At 39.6% G+C, this 13374-nt stretch overlaps 1 protein-coding gene across 1 annotated transcript in view; it reads left to right on the plus strand.

The window, feature by feature from the left end:
* Positions 1-4745: 4745 nt before the first annotated feature.
* The window catches only part of LOC129020655 (uncharacterized), a 34848-nt gene continuing 26219 nt past the window's right edge, over positions 4746-13374 (plus strand). The window contains exon 1 of the mRNA XM_063657499.1: positions 4746-5165. Within this exon, the coding sequence (XP_063513569.1) occupies positions 4962-5165 (204 nt within the window). The 5' untranslated portion in view covers positions 4746-4961. The remainder of the gene's footprint in view (positions 5166-13374) is intronic.

The raw sequence follows: 13374 nt of genomic DNA on the forward strand, positions 1-13374 counted from the left end.
TCTGATTTCTTAGTTTTAAACTGATGCTTCATTGTTCAAATTATCTAAACTATTTTGACTTACTGGGTTTTTTTCCCTCTTTTTCTTTTCTTTTTTTTTTTTTTTTTTTTTGTAGTGGCCAAAGTTGACCAAAAGTGTCCTATTTTTGGCCAAGAAGTGGTGAGATTCTAGCATACACTAAGCCCTTTATAGCTGGCTGGCTGACAGCGCAGGAAATGGTGGCGGCCATAGGTAGGACACTACACTGAAGCCAGGCCTGGGATCCGATTACTTAGGTAGGCAAGTATTTTTGTTGATGAGCGAAATGAAATCCTCTGAGAGCAAAATCAATCTTCTGCAGAGACCCCAAAGCATTGATCCTGGTGCACATTGACAGGCTCAGGCTGTTTAGCTATTTGGAATGACCACAAAAAATGAGCAAGTTGTTAAGAGTTTTAGAGTTTTGGTATTTATTGGCAACCAGTGCACTCATATGATTAATCACACATTCGAAATGTGTGTGCCGTGGAAATTGACTGCAACGCAGCAGAAACAAAGTTTTCAGTTATCCTCGTATAATAAATTGAAGCTATATCCCTAAGCAGAATTGTCTTCAAGATTCCAATTTGCCTTGTTAAAAGTGTTGTTTATACAGTAGTTAGCAAAAACGCAAGTAATTATGTGCAGAATTCATTCTAAGCAATTCTTTATTTTCCCCCATTCTGTATTGGTTTTCCATCTTCATTACTCAGTATTTCGGTCTATCTCAGCAGAAACCTGACTGGTGAGATGGCAGCCAGGACGGTGGCCTTGGTGGCTTTGGCCATGCGCAGAGTGCATCTGGTCACAGGCATCAGTGTGTTGGACTCGAACAGGCGGGGCTCCGGGACTCCAGCTCCAGGACCGTGTTGACAGGGACAAGGCAGGAACGGCTTCGGTGCTATATTTCATTTCATAAAACAATATTTACTTCTGGAGAAGACGCCTCTTTATTTATTTATTTAGTTCGTTTTGAGCAGGAGCACAGTTTGGTATACACGTCGCGGTGGAGCAAGCCACATCTGTTTTGGTTGCGCAACCAGCAGGACTTCATTTCATAAATATCATCCGAGTCAAGAATACAGCTTTTGGAATGCAAATTATGTTTAAGTGAGTAAACATTGCAGCGACTGTGTACCCTCCTAAACCCCCCCGGCATAGGAGGGGATAGGGCAGCAGGCAGTGGGTGCAGGCTGTTTGCAGAGACCCCCAATCAGGGTCCCTGTGGAGGGTGGGCAGCCTGGAAGGGTTCCCGCTGGGGAGGGGAGAGAATGAGCGCAGTGCTTGGAGGGGAAGCCCACTCCGCAAAGCCCTGCTTCCCAGAGGCTCCTGCTTGCTCTCCCCGGAACAGAGACCTCATCCATATCTATCAGGAGAGGCCTAATTATAGAGCTCGGAGATTTTAATGGCACAGGGAAATTTAAATGCGGTGGAAAATATGAATATTCCTAAGCCAGCAGTCAAAATACGAAATGATTGGCTTCCGAATCAATGAATTATAATTTCACAGTGTATTCTCCAAGGTGGAGTCTCTCTCCCTTCCCAGGAAGAGTTTTGTGCAGGCAGACGTGTTTTAATGAACTGTACTTCAGTATTTTGTTCAGCAGAACCTTGCCTCCCTCCAACCCGGGATGCTGCAGCCTTCGTCAGTGCTCGGTCCCCCCAAACAGATTGCAGGGGACAACAGAAACAATCACAGCATCCTGGGGGCCACCAGGGGGCCAGTACCTGACAGGCACACTTGAGCCACAGCCCTGGCTTCCTGGGTGCCTGCAGGAAGGGTATCAGGGTGTCAAAAGTAGGGGACCAGGCTATTTGTCTAAAACAATCTGGCTCCTGCTCATGCACCCAAATCCCCCACCTCAAAGCCACAACGCCTTTGTAACTGAAGCCTTTTCCAGCTCCAGCAGCCAGTGGGTCTCCCACGCGGGACACACCCTTCTCAGCCTCAGGCACTGAGTGACTCCTTTCCTCCGTCTCCTATATCTTTACCTGTGGAGGAGATAAGGATGTGCCCCAGCTGCTGTCCACGCAACCCTCAAACTGGAGAGTCATGCCATAAATCCTGTTTTATTTTATGGACAAATAAATGCTGAGGTAAAATATTCCAGGATCGTCGCTTGAATACTTGCCATAGCAGCGGTACTGTAATAACCACCGTGACATTAATTTACTGCATTGTGCCGTGGGAAGAAGGAAGAAGGAGGGAGAGGGGCATTAAAAGAGAAAAATGACTTTCCTTCGAATTTATTGGGATTGGCCTCCCTCATTTTCAGCCATCATTAGTTGATTAGGCCCTGATGACAGTGTGGACAATCGTGCCGGAATAGTTGGCGGAGAGACGCCCTAAAGGTACTCTGTTAATTGAGATGATGTTCATCTTGTACTTACTGAACATAACTGCAGACCGTGGAATTGGTGGTTAGTGTGGTGGAACCAAGCAGGGGGGCCGGGCTGTGGCCAGAGGCCGCGGGCTGGGGTGGGAGCACCTGCTGCTCCCCGCTCCCCACCAGACCACGGCATCCACCCAGAGCCCTGGTCACTCCATCTCTATTCTGAGCACTGCCGATGAACCTGTCAAGAGAGGATAAAGCAAGCTTCCCTTTTATCCCAGGAGCGCTCCTGAGCTGCCGCTGCACAGAGACCACCAGGAAGATCCCTCCATAATCGCCGGCTTTGAGGACTGACTGCAGTCTGAAGGGTGTCATTCTGAGACCCGCAAGCCGGAGCCGAGACCAGGCTCCTCTTTTTCCCAGGCCTCCGGGGCTTGCCAGCCTCGATGCTGTAGACAGTCATTCCTAAAGGGAATACAGACAGAACTTCCATCCGCATCAATGGCTAGGGCTTGTCCACAAGGAGTTCCCAGCCGGGCAGAGTGAAAGCCTCTCCACCCTGGGATGAAGACCCAGTTTCATGTTCACAGGCTCCATTGGCAGAGGCGTTGGCCGCGTCTCCCCTGCAAGGAGGGCAGCTCCACTTCGTGATCTTTGCTTAAACATTTTCAAAGGCCCACACTCGCTGTCTGTCCCAAGGGCTAGAGAATTGCTTGCTAAAGGTATTTAGGAAAGAAAATGGAATCTGACATGTTTGAGTGATTTAGTAAGGGCCACATACCTTCCGAGGTGCTTGACATCCATTATCCCACTTAATCTCCTCCTACCCTATTTATCGTCATTTAGGGTCGGGGAACCGAAGCTCAGAGAAATGAGCCGGCCCAGTGCCCCATGGCCTGCAGGAGCCTGGAACAGGGAAGTGTGCAGGGGAGGTCTCTGCTTCCTGAGAGACAGTGGTTGCAGAAGCTCTAGGATCAGACTCCCTGAGCTGGAATCTGGCTGTGCTTCTCTCTTGCTCTGTGATCTTGGACATTGCTTCCTGTCTCTCAGCCTCTATTTAATCATTTCTAAAACAAAAATAAGTACACAGGACCATGATGTGGGCTCGGTATTTGTGAGTAATTTTGATTGCTGTAGTCGTTGTGGTTAAGGGACCATCAGCAGTTATCCTTCTTGGAATCCCGGTTCCTAGGAGGGGGAGGGAGCACAGGATTGCTCCAACCTCAGTCATGTGAAAAGGGAGTGCCTCACACACTCTCCCTACAGCCCACCACGCCTGTCATGTCTAGACAACCAGACAGATGCTCGGGCCTGAAGGGTGACAAATCCACTCACAAGATACAGCTTGCTAAGTGGCAGTGGCCTTTTATTCTCTGACATCTTTCCAGACCCTTGAAGGGATTAGAACTGGATTAGTTTGAGATGAGCCTGGCTCAGCCGTTATCACCTGTTTATAGGATAATGACATTATCTAGTTTGGCCCGTAAGGGCCTCCATACGTAGGAGCTTTATTCTCTTTGATCTGGAGGGTCGCAGACAACATATCTTTAAATCTAAACAAACTCACTGAAGCCTCAAGATAAGTGGTCAAAATACCCAGCGGGAAGAAAGGAGCCTCTCCTTTCCCTTCTTGCCCAATGCAAACAGCAATTTTAAAATCGTGTGCACTCACACGATTTTAAAACCTAAAACTCATCCTGCCACTTTGGACCCTAGCTTCCTTGTGTCTCCTTTCACGCATGCACGGAATTCTGAAGTTTGTAGAGCTTTTTCAACCCGTCTCAACTTATATGGTGAGCACAGCCGTCTGTGAGCAGAGCAGGGTGAGCTCAATACACATGATACAGGCTGGGACACAAAACACAAGGCTCAGGGAAGACAAGGAGTTTGGCAACCCTCATGTCTTTTTCAAGAGAGGAGCTGAGGTTAAACCCAGCTCATCTGGAAAAACCCAGCACTCATTTCACTGCCTGAAGCCATCTATGACCCGACCTCTCTGCCCAGACAGCTTTCCTTAAAGAGGATCCTCATTACCCTTCACAGAAAACATCTGTTTAGACAGATGTTCCAGGAGGTCCTTGGCCCAAGTCCACTTTCTTGTCCCAAGGCTTCCCTAACACCCATCATCCCTTAAAAATTATTTTTATTGAAGGATAATTTACATGCAATATAGGCAATCTGCTTTAAGTGTACCAACCATTTGTTAAGTTTTGGAAAATGTGTACCGTTGTGGAAATGATGCACGTCAGGAAAGCCGCAAAACTAGGGCTTAGCCTGGGAAGTTTCTTGGTTTTGCCCAGGAAAGAATTCAAGGGGGAGCCGGTGGTATTAGACAGCAGCTTCTATTGAAAAGGCCATGCGCAGCAGCAGAGGGACTGCTCCTTGCAAAGCAGGGCCACCCCACAGACTGTGTGCCTGGAGGAGCAACTCAGAGGCACCTCTGCAGACACATTTATACCCACTTTTAATTATATGCAAATTAAGTGGCAGATTATGCAGAAATTTCTAGGAAAAGAGTGGCAACTTCCGGATCACTGGGTCATGGCCATGGAAAGGGGCAGGGTGTTGCCATGGAGTGTTGCCATGGCAGTGGCAAACTGACATGGCACAATGATAGGTGTGTCTCAAGGAAAGTTGCTTCCACCCAACCCGTTTTGGCTAGTTCTCAGTTTGGTCCAGTGTTCAAGCCCCACCTTTGGAGTCGAGTCCCGCCTCCTACCTCAGAACCACCACCATAATCAGGATTTAGAATGTGTCACCCCAGAAAGTTTTTTCATGCCCCTGGCCCCTTGCTTTCAATCTCCTACAGCTCCTGTGAGTATTGATCTTTCAGTCGCTATAGTTTTTCTTTTTCTAGAATTTCACCTAAGTGGAATTATATAATATGTATCAGCTTCTTTCTTATGTCTGGCTTCTTTTATTTGGCATGATGTTTTTGAGAGTTAGGCATTTTGTTGTGTGTTTGATTAGTTTGATTTTATAGTGTGTTTGATTTGCTGTTTTTCTTTATATTGCAGGGCAGTATTCCACTGTATGTATACACCATAAAATGATTTATCAATGCTCCGGTTTTAGACATGCAAGTAGTTTCCAGCTTAAGGCCATTCTGAATAAAGCTGCTATGAACATTTAGGTACAAGTTTTTGTGTTAACATGTTCTCACTTATCTTGGACAAATATCTAGGAGTGAGATTTTGGCCCATATGATAAACAGATATTTACATTATAAGAAACTTTCTATTTTTTAAAGTGGCTGTATTCCTGCCAGTAATGTTTAACATTCCAATTGCTCCACATCCTCACCAACACTTGGTATTGTCAATCTTTCTAATTTTACCATTCTTGTGTATGTATAGTAGTGTCTTGTTGTGGTAGTATTTGCATTTCCTTAGAAACTAATGATGTTGAACATTTGTTCATGTCCTTAATTGATATTCATAATATTTTCTTTGATGAAAGGCCAGTTCAAATCTTTTACCCATTTAGATTGATTATCTTCTTATATTTGAGTTGTGCCAGTTCCTTATATATTCTGGGTATATCTCCTTTTTCAGATATTTCTAGCAAATATATTCTCATAGTTTGTGGCTTGTCTTTTCATTTTCTTAGCCATGTCTTTCAAAGACTAAAAGTTCTAATTTTGATAAGTCATTTATTAGTTTTTTCTTTTATGGTTTGTGTTTTTTGTGTCTTATGTAAGCAATTTTTACTTAGGCCAAGATCACAGGATTTTCTTGTCTATTTTCTTCTAGAAGTGTTAATTTTTATGTATAATGTGAGCTAAGAAATGAGTTTTATATTTTCCATGTGCATATATTGTTATTTCAGCATGTTATACCTCTCAATGTATGTAAGTCTTTTCTATTTTATCTCAGTAATAATTTGTAGTTTTCAGAATGTGTCTCTCACATTGTTTATTTTATTACTATTAATATTTTTGATACTATTATAAAAGGTATTTTAAAACTTTGCTTTATAAAAACTTGTTGTACATTTTTATTTTTATTCCTTTTTCAATTTTTAATTTTTGTGGGTACATAGTAGGTGTGTTTATTTATGGAGTATGTGAGATATTTTGATACAGGCATGTAGTTCGTAATAATCACGTCACAGAAAATGGGGTATCCATTCCCTCAAGTATTTATCCTTTGTGTTACAAACAACCCACTTATACTCTTTTAGTTATTTTTAAATTTAGAATCAAATTATTAGTTACTGTAGTCACACTGTTGTGCTATCAAATACTAGGTCTTTTTCATTGTTTCTGACTAATTTTTGTACACATTAATGATCCCCACTCGCCCATGTTGTATATTTTTATGTCTAGACCATATATTCTGTTACATTGCTAAATTGACTTATTAATTCTATCTTATTATGTAGATTTCTTGGATTTCCTCCATAGATTATCGTATTATCTGTATGTCTTTTGTTTTTCTTGACTTACTGTCCTATACGGGACCTCTACTGTAAATTTTAATCAAAGTGGTGAAGCAGACTTCTTTGCCTTTTTCCTAATCATAGGGGAAGATTTAATCTTTCATCATTAAATATGAACTTAGCTGTAGGTTTGTCATAGATACTCTTAATCTAGTTGAAGAAGTTCTCTATATTCTTAGTTTGCCAACAGTTTTTGTTCATGAATTGGTGCTCAATTTTGTTCAATGCTTTTTCAGTATCTATGATTGCAATTAGTTCCTGCTATGCTATTTAAAATCTTGCAAGAAAAACCTCAGTGCTTATGGAAAAATTGGGGTGACAGGCACCACACTAAAAAACTTTATCAGTGACACACACAAGAAAAGAAAAGATGAGAACCTAATAAAAATGGTACCACTGTTTTCCACATATTACTACATAGCTGATTTCAGCTCAGTGCAGTTTTTTGCATTCATCTAGTTTTCCTTGATAGCAAAATTGTGCATAAGCAAACACAAAATTCAAATTGTTCTTAACATGGAATTGCATTGAAACAAATTCACATTTCAAAACAAGTGTTACAGCAGAATTTATTGTAAATTTTTGTGTTTTATAGTTTATTAATAAGGTAAATTGCAATGATTAACTTTTGAATGTTAAACTAGTCTGCTGTTCCTTGGATAAGCCCATTTCGTCATGATATATTATTATATTTGTATTTTTCTGGATTTAATTTGTTAAAATTTGTTAGGGGTTTTTGGATGAATATTTATAAGGCACGTTAATGTGTAGTTCTGTTTTATAGTAATGTCTGCATGTTATTTTCATATCAGATTAAGGCTGGCTATGTAAAATGATTGAGGATATATTTCTTCTCCTATAATTTCTGGAGTGTTTGTATAGAACTGACATTGTTTATTCTATAAATAAACAGTAGAATTCATCATTCAAGTAAACTAGGCCTGAGATTTTCTTTGTCAAAAGTTTTCAAATGATGAATTCCATTTCTTTAATAGATAAAAGGCTATTCCGGTTACTTACTCCTTCTCAAGTGTGATTTGATAATTTGTATCTCTCAAGAAATTTGACAATTTCTTACAAGTTATTGAATTTACTGACACAAAGTTATTTCTCATATCTCCTTATTATCCTTTCAAGGTCTGTGCAATATGTAGTGATGTCTGTTCTGTAACTCCTAATATTGGTAATTGCTGTGTTCCTTTTTCCCCTTCTTTTTTATTAATTAGTCTTTCTAAAATTTTCTTCATTTATTGATACTTTGAAGAACCAAATTTTGTTTTCATAGATTTACTCAATTATCTGTTTTTTATTTTATTAATATCCAATCTTCATAATGTTCTTTCTTTCTGCTCACTTTGGGTTTCAGTTGCTCTTTGTTTTCTAATTTCTTCAAGTAAAAATTCAATCATTGAGTTTAGTTTTTTCTTCTTTTCTAATGTAAGCTTTAAATATAACAAATTTCCTTAATTATCACTTTATCTACAACCCACACATTTTGATTTTTTAAAATTCAGTTCATACTATTTCCAGGCCATAATGTTGTTTTATTTTTCCTGTGATTTCTTTTTTCACTCATGGATTTTTAGAAGTATGTTTTTAATTTTCAAATGTTTGTGATTTTTCCAGATACCTTTCTGTTATTGATTTCTAGGTTATTTCCACTATGGTCAGAGACTATCCTTATTTTTCAATTTTATAAAAATTTATTTAAACTTATTTTAAGACCTAGAATATGAGCTACCTTAGTGAATGACCCATACAGACTCGAAAAAATGTGCATTCTACTCTTTTAGGATTTTCTCTAAATGTCCCTAAAGGTCACTCAGTTTTGGTTAATTGACAGTGGTGTTCTGGTGAATGTTTAACTGAAATCTGGAAAGAAAAAGTCCTGATATGTAGTATTTGATAACTTCTGTGGTATATGCATTCTTATCATGGCTGATTTTAAGCTAACAATGTGCTGTCACCAAACGTGAAGTTGGGAAGAGAAGTATACAAATTGCTTTCACTAGCCAGTGCAAGCTAGTTCTAGCACACCACAGTGATTGTGGTATTCAAATCTTCTGTATCTTTGTTGCTTTTTGTCTGTATATTCTTTCAGTTACTGAGAGATGAATGTGGTAATCTCGAACAATGATCACTGATTTTTCCATTTCTCTTTTCAGTTCTTTCAGTTTTTGTTTTAATGTAATTTAAAGCTTTATGAAGTGTACATGCATTTAGCATTTAAGTGTGTTATAACTTCTTGATAAATTGATCCCTTTATCCTTATGAAATGTACTTCATTATCACTGGTAATTTTCTTTTCTTTGAAATATATTTCTCTGATACTAATATAGCTACCCCCACCTTACCTTTGATTAGTGTTTATATGGTGTAGAATTTTTCATCCTTTTACTTAAAATTTTTTGAATAGTTTTGGATTTACAGAAGAATGCAAAGATAGTACTGAGATTCTCTGCATAACTGTCACTCATCTCTCCCTAATGTTAACATCTTGAACAACTATGGCAGATTTGTCAACATTAAGAAATTAACATTCGTGCATTATTATGAACTAAAGCATATTCTTTACCTGGATTTCCCCAGGTTTGCTACTAATTTCCTTTCATGTTCCAGGAGTCTATCCAAGAGTCCACATTTGTATTCTGTTATTGTGTCACCTTAGTCTCCTCTGGTCCATGAAGATTTCTCAATCTTTTTATTGTTTGTCTTTGCCTTTATGCATCTAAATTGTACTAGCCAGGTATTTTGTAGACTGTTTCTCAATTTGGGTTTGTCTGACATATTCTCATGTTTATACTGGGATTATAGAATGTGAAGTGTCCTCATTACATCTTTTAGGGGCGGAAATGATAAAAATGACACTATTACTGATGTTAACTTTGATCATTTGGTTAAGTCTGCCAGGTCTCTTCACTGTAAAGTTACTATTTTTTTCTCTATACTGTATTCATTGAAAGTGAGTCACCAACTTCCCAGAATTAAGGAATTAAGTTATACTTCCCGGAGGGGAGAGAGTATTTATATGTAAAGTTATAGAGATATAGGTATGGGTGTGTATACACATACACATACACACACATACCTATAATTTTATATCTAAATATGCATATATAAATATACATATTATACATGTATATACACATTATAATGTTTATTGTATAAAATTATTCAAACATTTGTCCCTTTTCCCAACTCCTTGCTTATTTGTAATTTCTTTCTCTAAAACAGTGAGAAACTTGGCTTCCTTTATTTATAAATTACTAATTTTTATAGGTAAAGTAGTTTTATAATTGCTAAATATATCCCTGTGAGAAACACATTTACCACCTAAGGTACTGTGTTTATATATAGTTTTTTGTTGTTGTTTTTATTTAGGTCGGCACGTTTTTTCTTCATCCCAGTGGTGATATTTTGTCATATTTGTAATAGAGTTAGATTCATTTGTCAAGGTCTACATTCCATCCTGGGATCTTTCAATATCCTGGTTGACTTCTTAAAGAAAATTACATACTGTAAAGTTTTCTTTGTAGTGTACAGTTATGTTGATTTTGAGATAAAAAAGCAGTACCATCTATCTACCACCCAAGAACCATACAGAGTAGTTTCATCCATTCTAAACATTTTCTTCTCTGTCTCGTTATAGTCAATGCCTCCCCACTCCCTAACCCCTGGCAATCCCTTATATGTTTTCTGTACCCATAATTTTGTCTTTTCTATAATATTATATAAATAGAATCAGAAAGTAAGTAAACTTTGTGTCTGACTTCTTTCATTTAGCAAAATGCACTTAAGATTTATTCATTTTGTGTAAATCAATAGCCCATTTCTTTTTATTGCTGAGCAGGGTTATTCCATTGGATAGCTATACTGCAGTTTGTTTATTCACTTATCTGTTGAAGAACACTTCAGCATTCTTTTTCTTTTGTCCTCTCTGTGCCCTATATTTAAAGTGCATTTCTTTTAGACAAGTCTTGTTTTTATATCCAAGCTGACATTTTTTTAATCAAAATATTTAGACCATTTACATTTAGTGTAATTTTTAATATGATTAAATTTATCACTTTGCTATTTGTTTTTTAATTTTCCCATTTGTTCTTTTTTTCTGTCTTCTTTTGGATTAGTTATTTTTAACTACATTTTATTTCCACTACCATTTTGTGTTTTAGTTTTCTAAAGTTTACAACATACATTTTTTAGCTTACCAATTTACTTTCAAATAATATCATGCTACTTAACATACTTTATAAGAATCTTAGAACAGTATACTTGCATTTCTTTCCTTACTTCTTGCAATTGTTCTTATATGTTTAATTACTTCTATTATTAACTTCTAATGTGAAGTTCCAAACTAAGAAAATGGCCTCTAACCATAGAGAACAGTATCAAATCCTGGCTTTCTTACTTACTCATTATGTAATCTTATGCAAATCACTTTACATGTCTGTTCCTCAGTGTCATGGTAAAGTTGTCTGTAAAATAACAAGCTTGATATGACGAATAAGTAAAATAAGGCATGATATGCATGCCACACCATAGCTGGCACACACGAAGCAAGGGAACACAGTCTCCCTTGTAGGCCAAACACCAGAAGAAGTTTGTCGGGAGTGGAGAGCTGAAAGTAAACAGTTTCCCATCTCTGAGCACACTCATTGCTTGCTACTCATAGTCTGGCCCTCTGTGACACCAGGAAACAACAGCAGATGCCAAAATGAACCACAGCAGCAAACCAAGGGTGCCCATCTGTGTCAACACCAACAGACATAACTGATTCTTTTTCAAGAAGGAAATTAAACTAAAAATCAGTTGTACTTTATGTGAGCTCCCCAAATCACAAAGACTAGGTTACTAAAGAAACTTGCTTCTGTAAACTTCAAGTGTTGAATTTAAATGGTGAGTGGTTTTGTCTGCAGACACCAGGTAGGATGCCTGCTGGAGACTGGGGGCTTCAGAACTATCTTATTTTCTTACTTCCTGGCCCAGCTGGCTGCCTCTTCTCCTGAGCTGCTAGCTTTCTTCTGGAGGGATGGATAGGCTAATGCACTTTTGAAGTAAGCTCTGGGTTCAGACACACCTGGGTGTAAATCATGGCCCATAATTCACTAATCATAACCCTGCGGAAGTCACTTAGCCCCACCAACCCTCAGCTTCCTAATCTACAAAATGGGAATAAAAATGAAATTTAATGAGATAATGTGTTTTAGCTAAGAAGAGTAGTGGGATAATATTCTAAAATATTAACCAATCTTCCCTTCTCTTCCTTGCTTTCATTTATCCCTCAGTTCATTTTGTTTCTATCTCTTAGGCCCTGGGCAGAATATAGCAGCAGAAAGCAGGCAAAGAAAGGAGTCTTTTCTGACTGTAGATTTCCAGAAACCTAGGCCCTAGGGCAGGGGCAAGTCTCAGAGGACAGATTCAGGAGACAGAGAGATGATGAAGGACCAGGAGTGTGGGCTGTCAGACTGGAAGCTAGTCTGAGTTAAATCTGGGAGGAATGAAGGAAGGGAAACTGGAAGGGTGAGGGCTCTGATTCCAGGCCAAGTGCAAAGAGGCCCCAATCGGTTTTGTGGGATCCACCAATGGCTGTAGAAGGAAAGGGAAAGGAGACAGGGCCCGATTGCCTGGGCCAGCCTTTGAGTTACACTGGCTGGGTGGTGTGTCCATGCACACAGGCTCCAGGTCAGAGTGAAGCCCAGGATGAGGCAGGACCCACAGAGTGGCCCCTCCACACCCACGAGTTCAGAATGCCAAGCTTGATGGAGCTTGTGGGCAGGACCAAAACCTCCTTGGAGGTGACCTGCATGGACAAACCTCCAAGGACCAGATGAAGGGTGCACAATTTAGCAAAGAGATGCCACCAGAGAAGGGAGGGTGGGATGTGAAAATTTCTCTCTGCTCTTCTCCCTCTACAACTGCATTTTGCTGAATTCGTGCAGGTTAAATGAGCTTATTTCACAATCATGACACACAACCAAGGTCTCAGTTTTTGGCAGTGATTTAAGCTGTCCAGAGCTTTGTCATGATCATGAGTACATTTAATATGCCCAACAATCTGCCAGGCACCAGGGCCTCGCTATCAGGGAAAGAACTCCTGCAACTGGGAGTCTCTCTCCTTCACTCAGCATCCTCACAAGACCTCGTGGAAGGAAGAAATCCTCTTTAAAAGCAGGGATATTCATGCTTCAGCATTTACTGAGCCCCTGCTGTATACTGGGACCAGGAAGAGACCCTGCCCTCATGAGGCTGTCAGTAGACGTACATTAATCAGTTAAAGACAAAAGTACCCTCACAGTGACCAGTTTCTAATGAGCAAACAGAACTTGTGGATGGCTGGCTTCCCCCCATGACCTCTTATAAGTGTTTAAAATAAATCAATTAATCAGTCAATTCATAGCTGTTCACTGAGTCCAGGCTGGTTGTCCAGGGCTCCCCTGGCCCAAGTGGTCTCTATGGAAGGTGCAGACACATAAGTCCCCTCCAGATGCCGTAACGGATGTGAGAGCATTTGGCAAACAAGAAACTTCAATCAGACATGACAATTTCTGCTATGATGCTTATTGTTATTACTGCAGTCGTTGTT

The sequence above is a fragment of the Pongo pygmaeus genome, chromosome 20 (genome assembly GCF_028885625.2).
Source record: "Pongo pygmaeus isolate AG05252 chromosome 20, NHGRI_mPonPyg2-v2.0_pri, whole genome shotgun sequence".
NCBI lineage: Eukaryota > Metazoa > Chordata > Mammalia > Primates > Hominidae > Pongo > Pongo pygmaeus.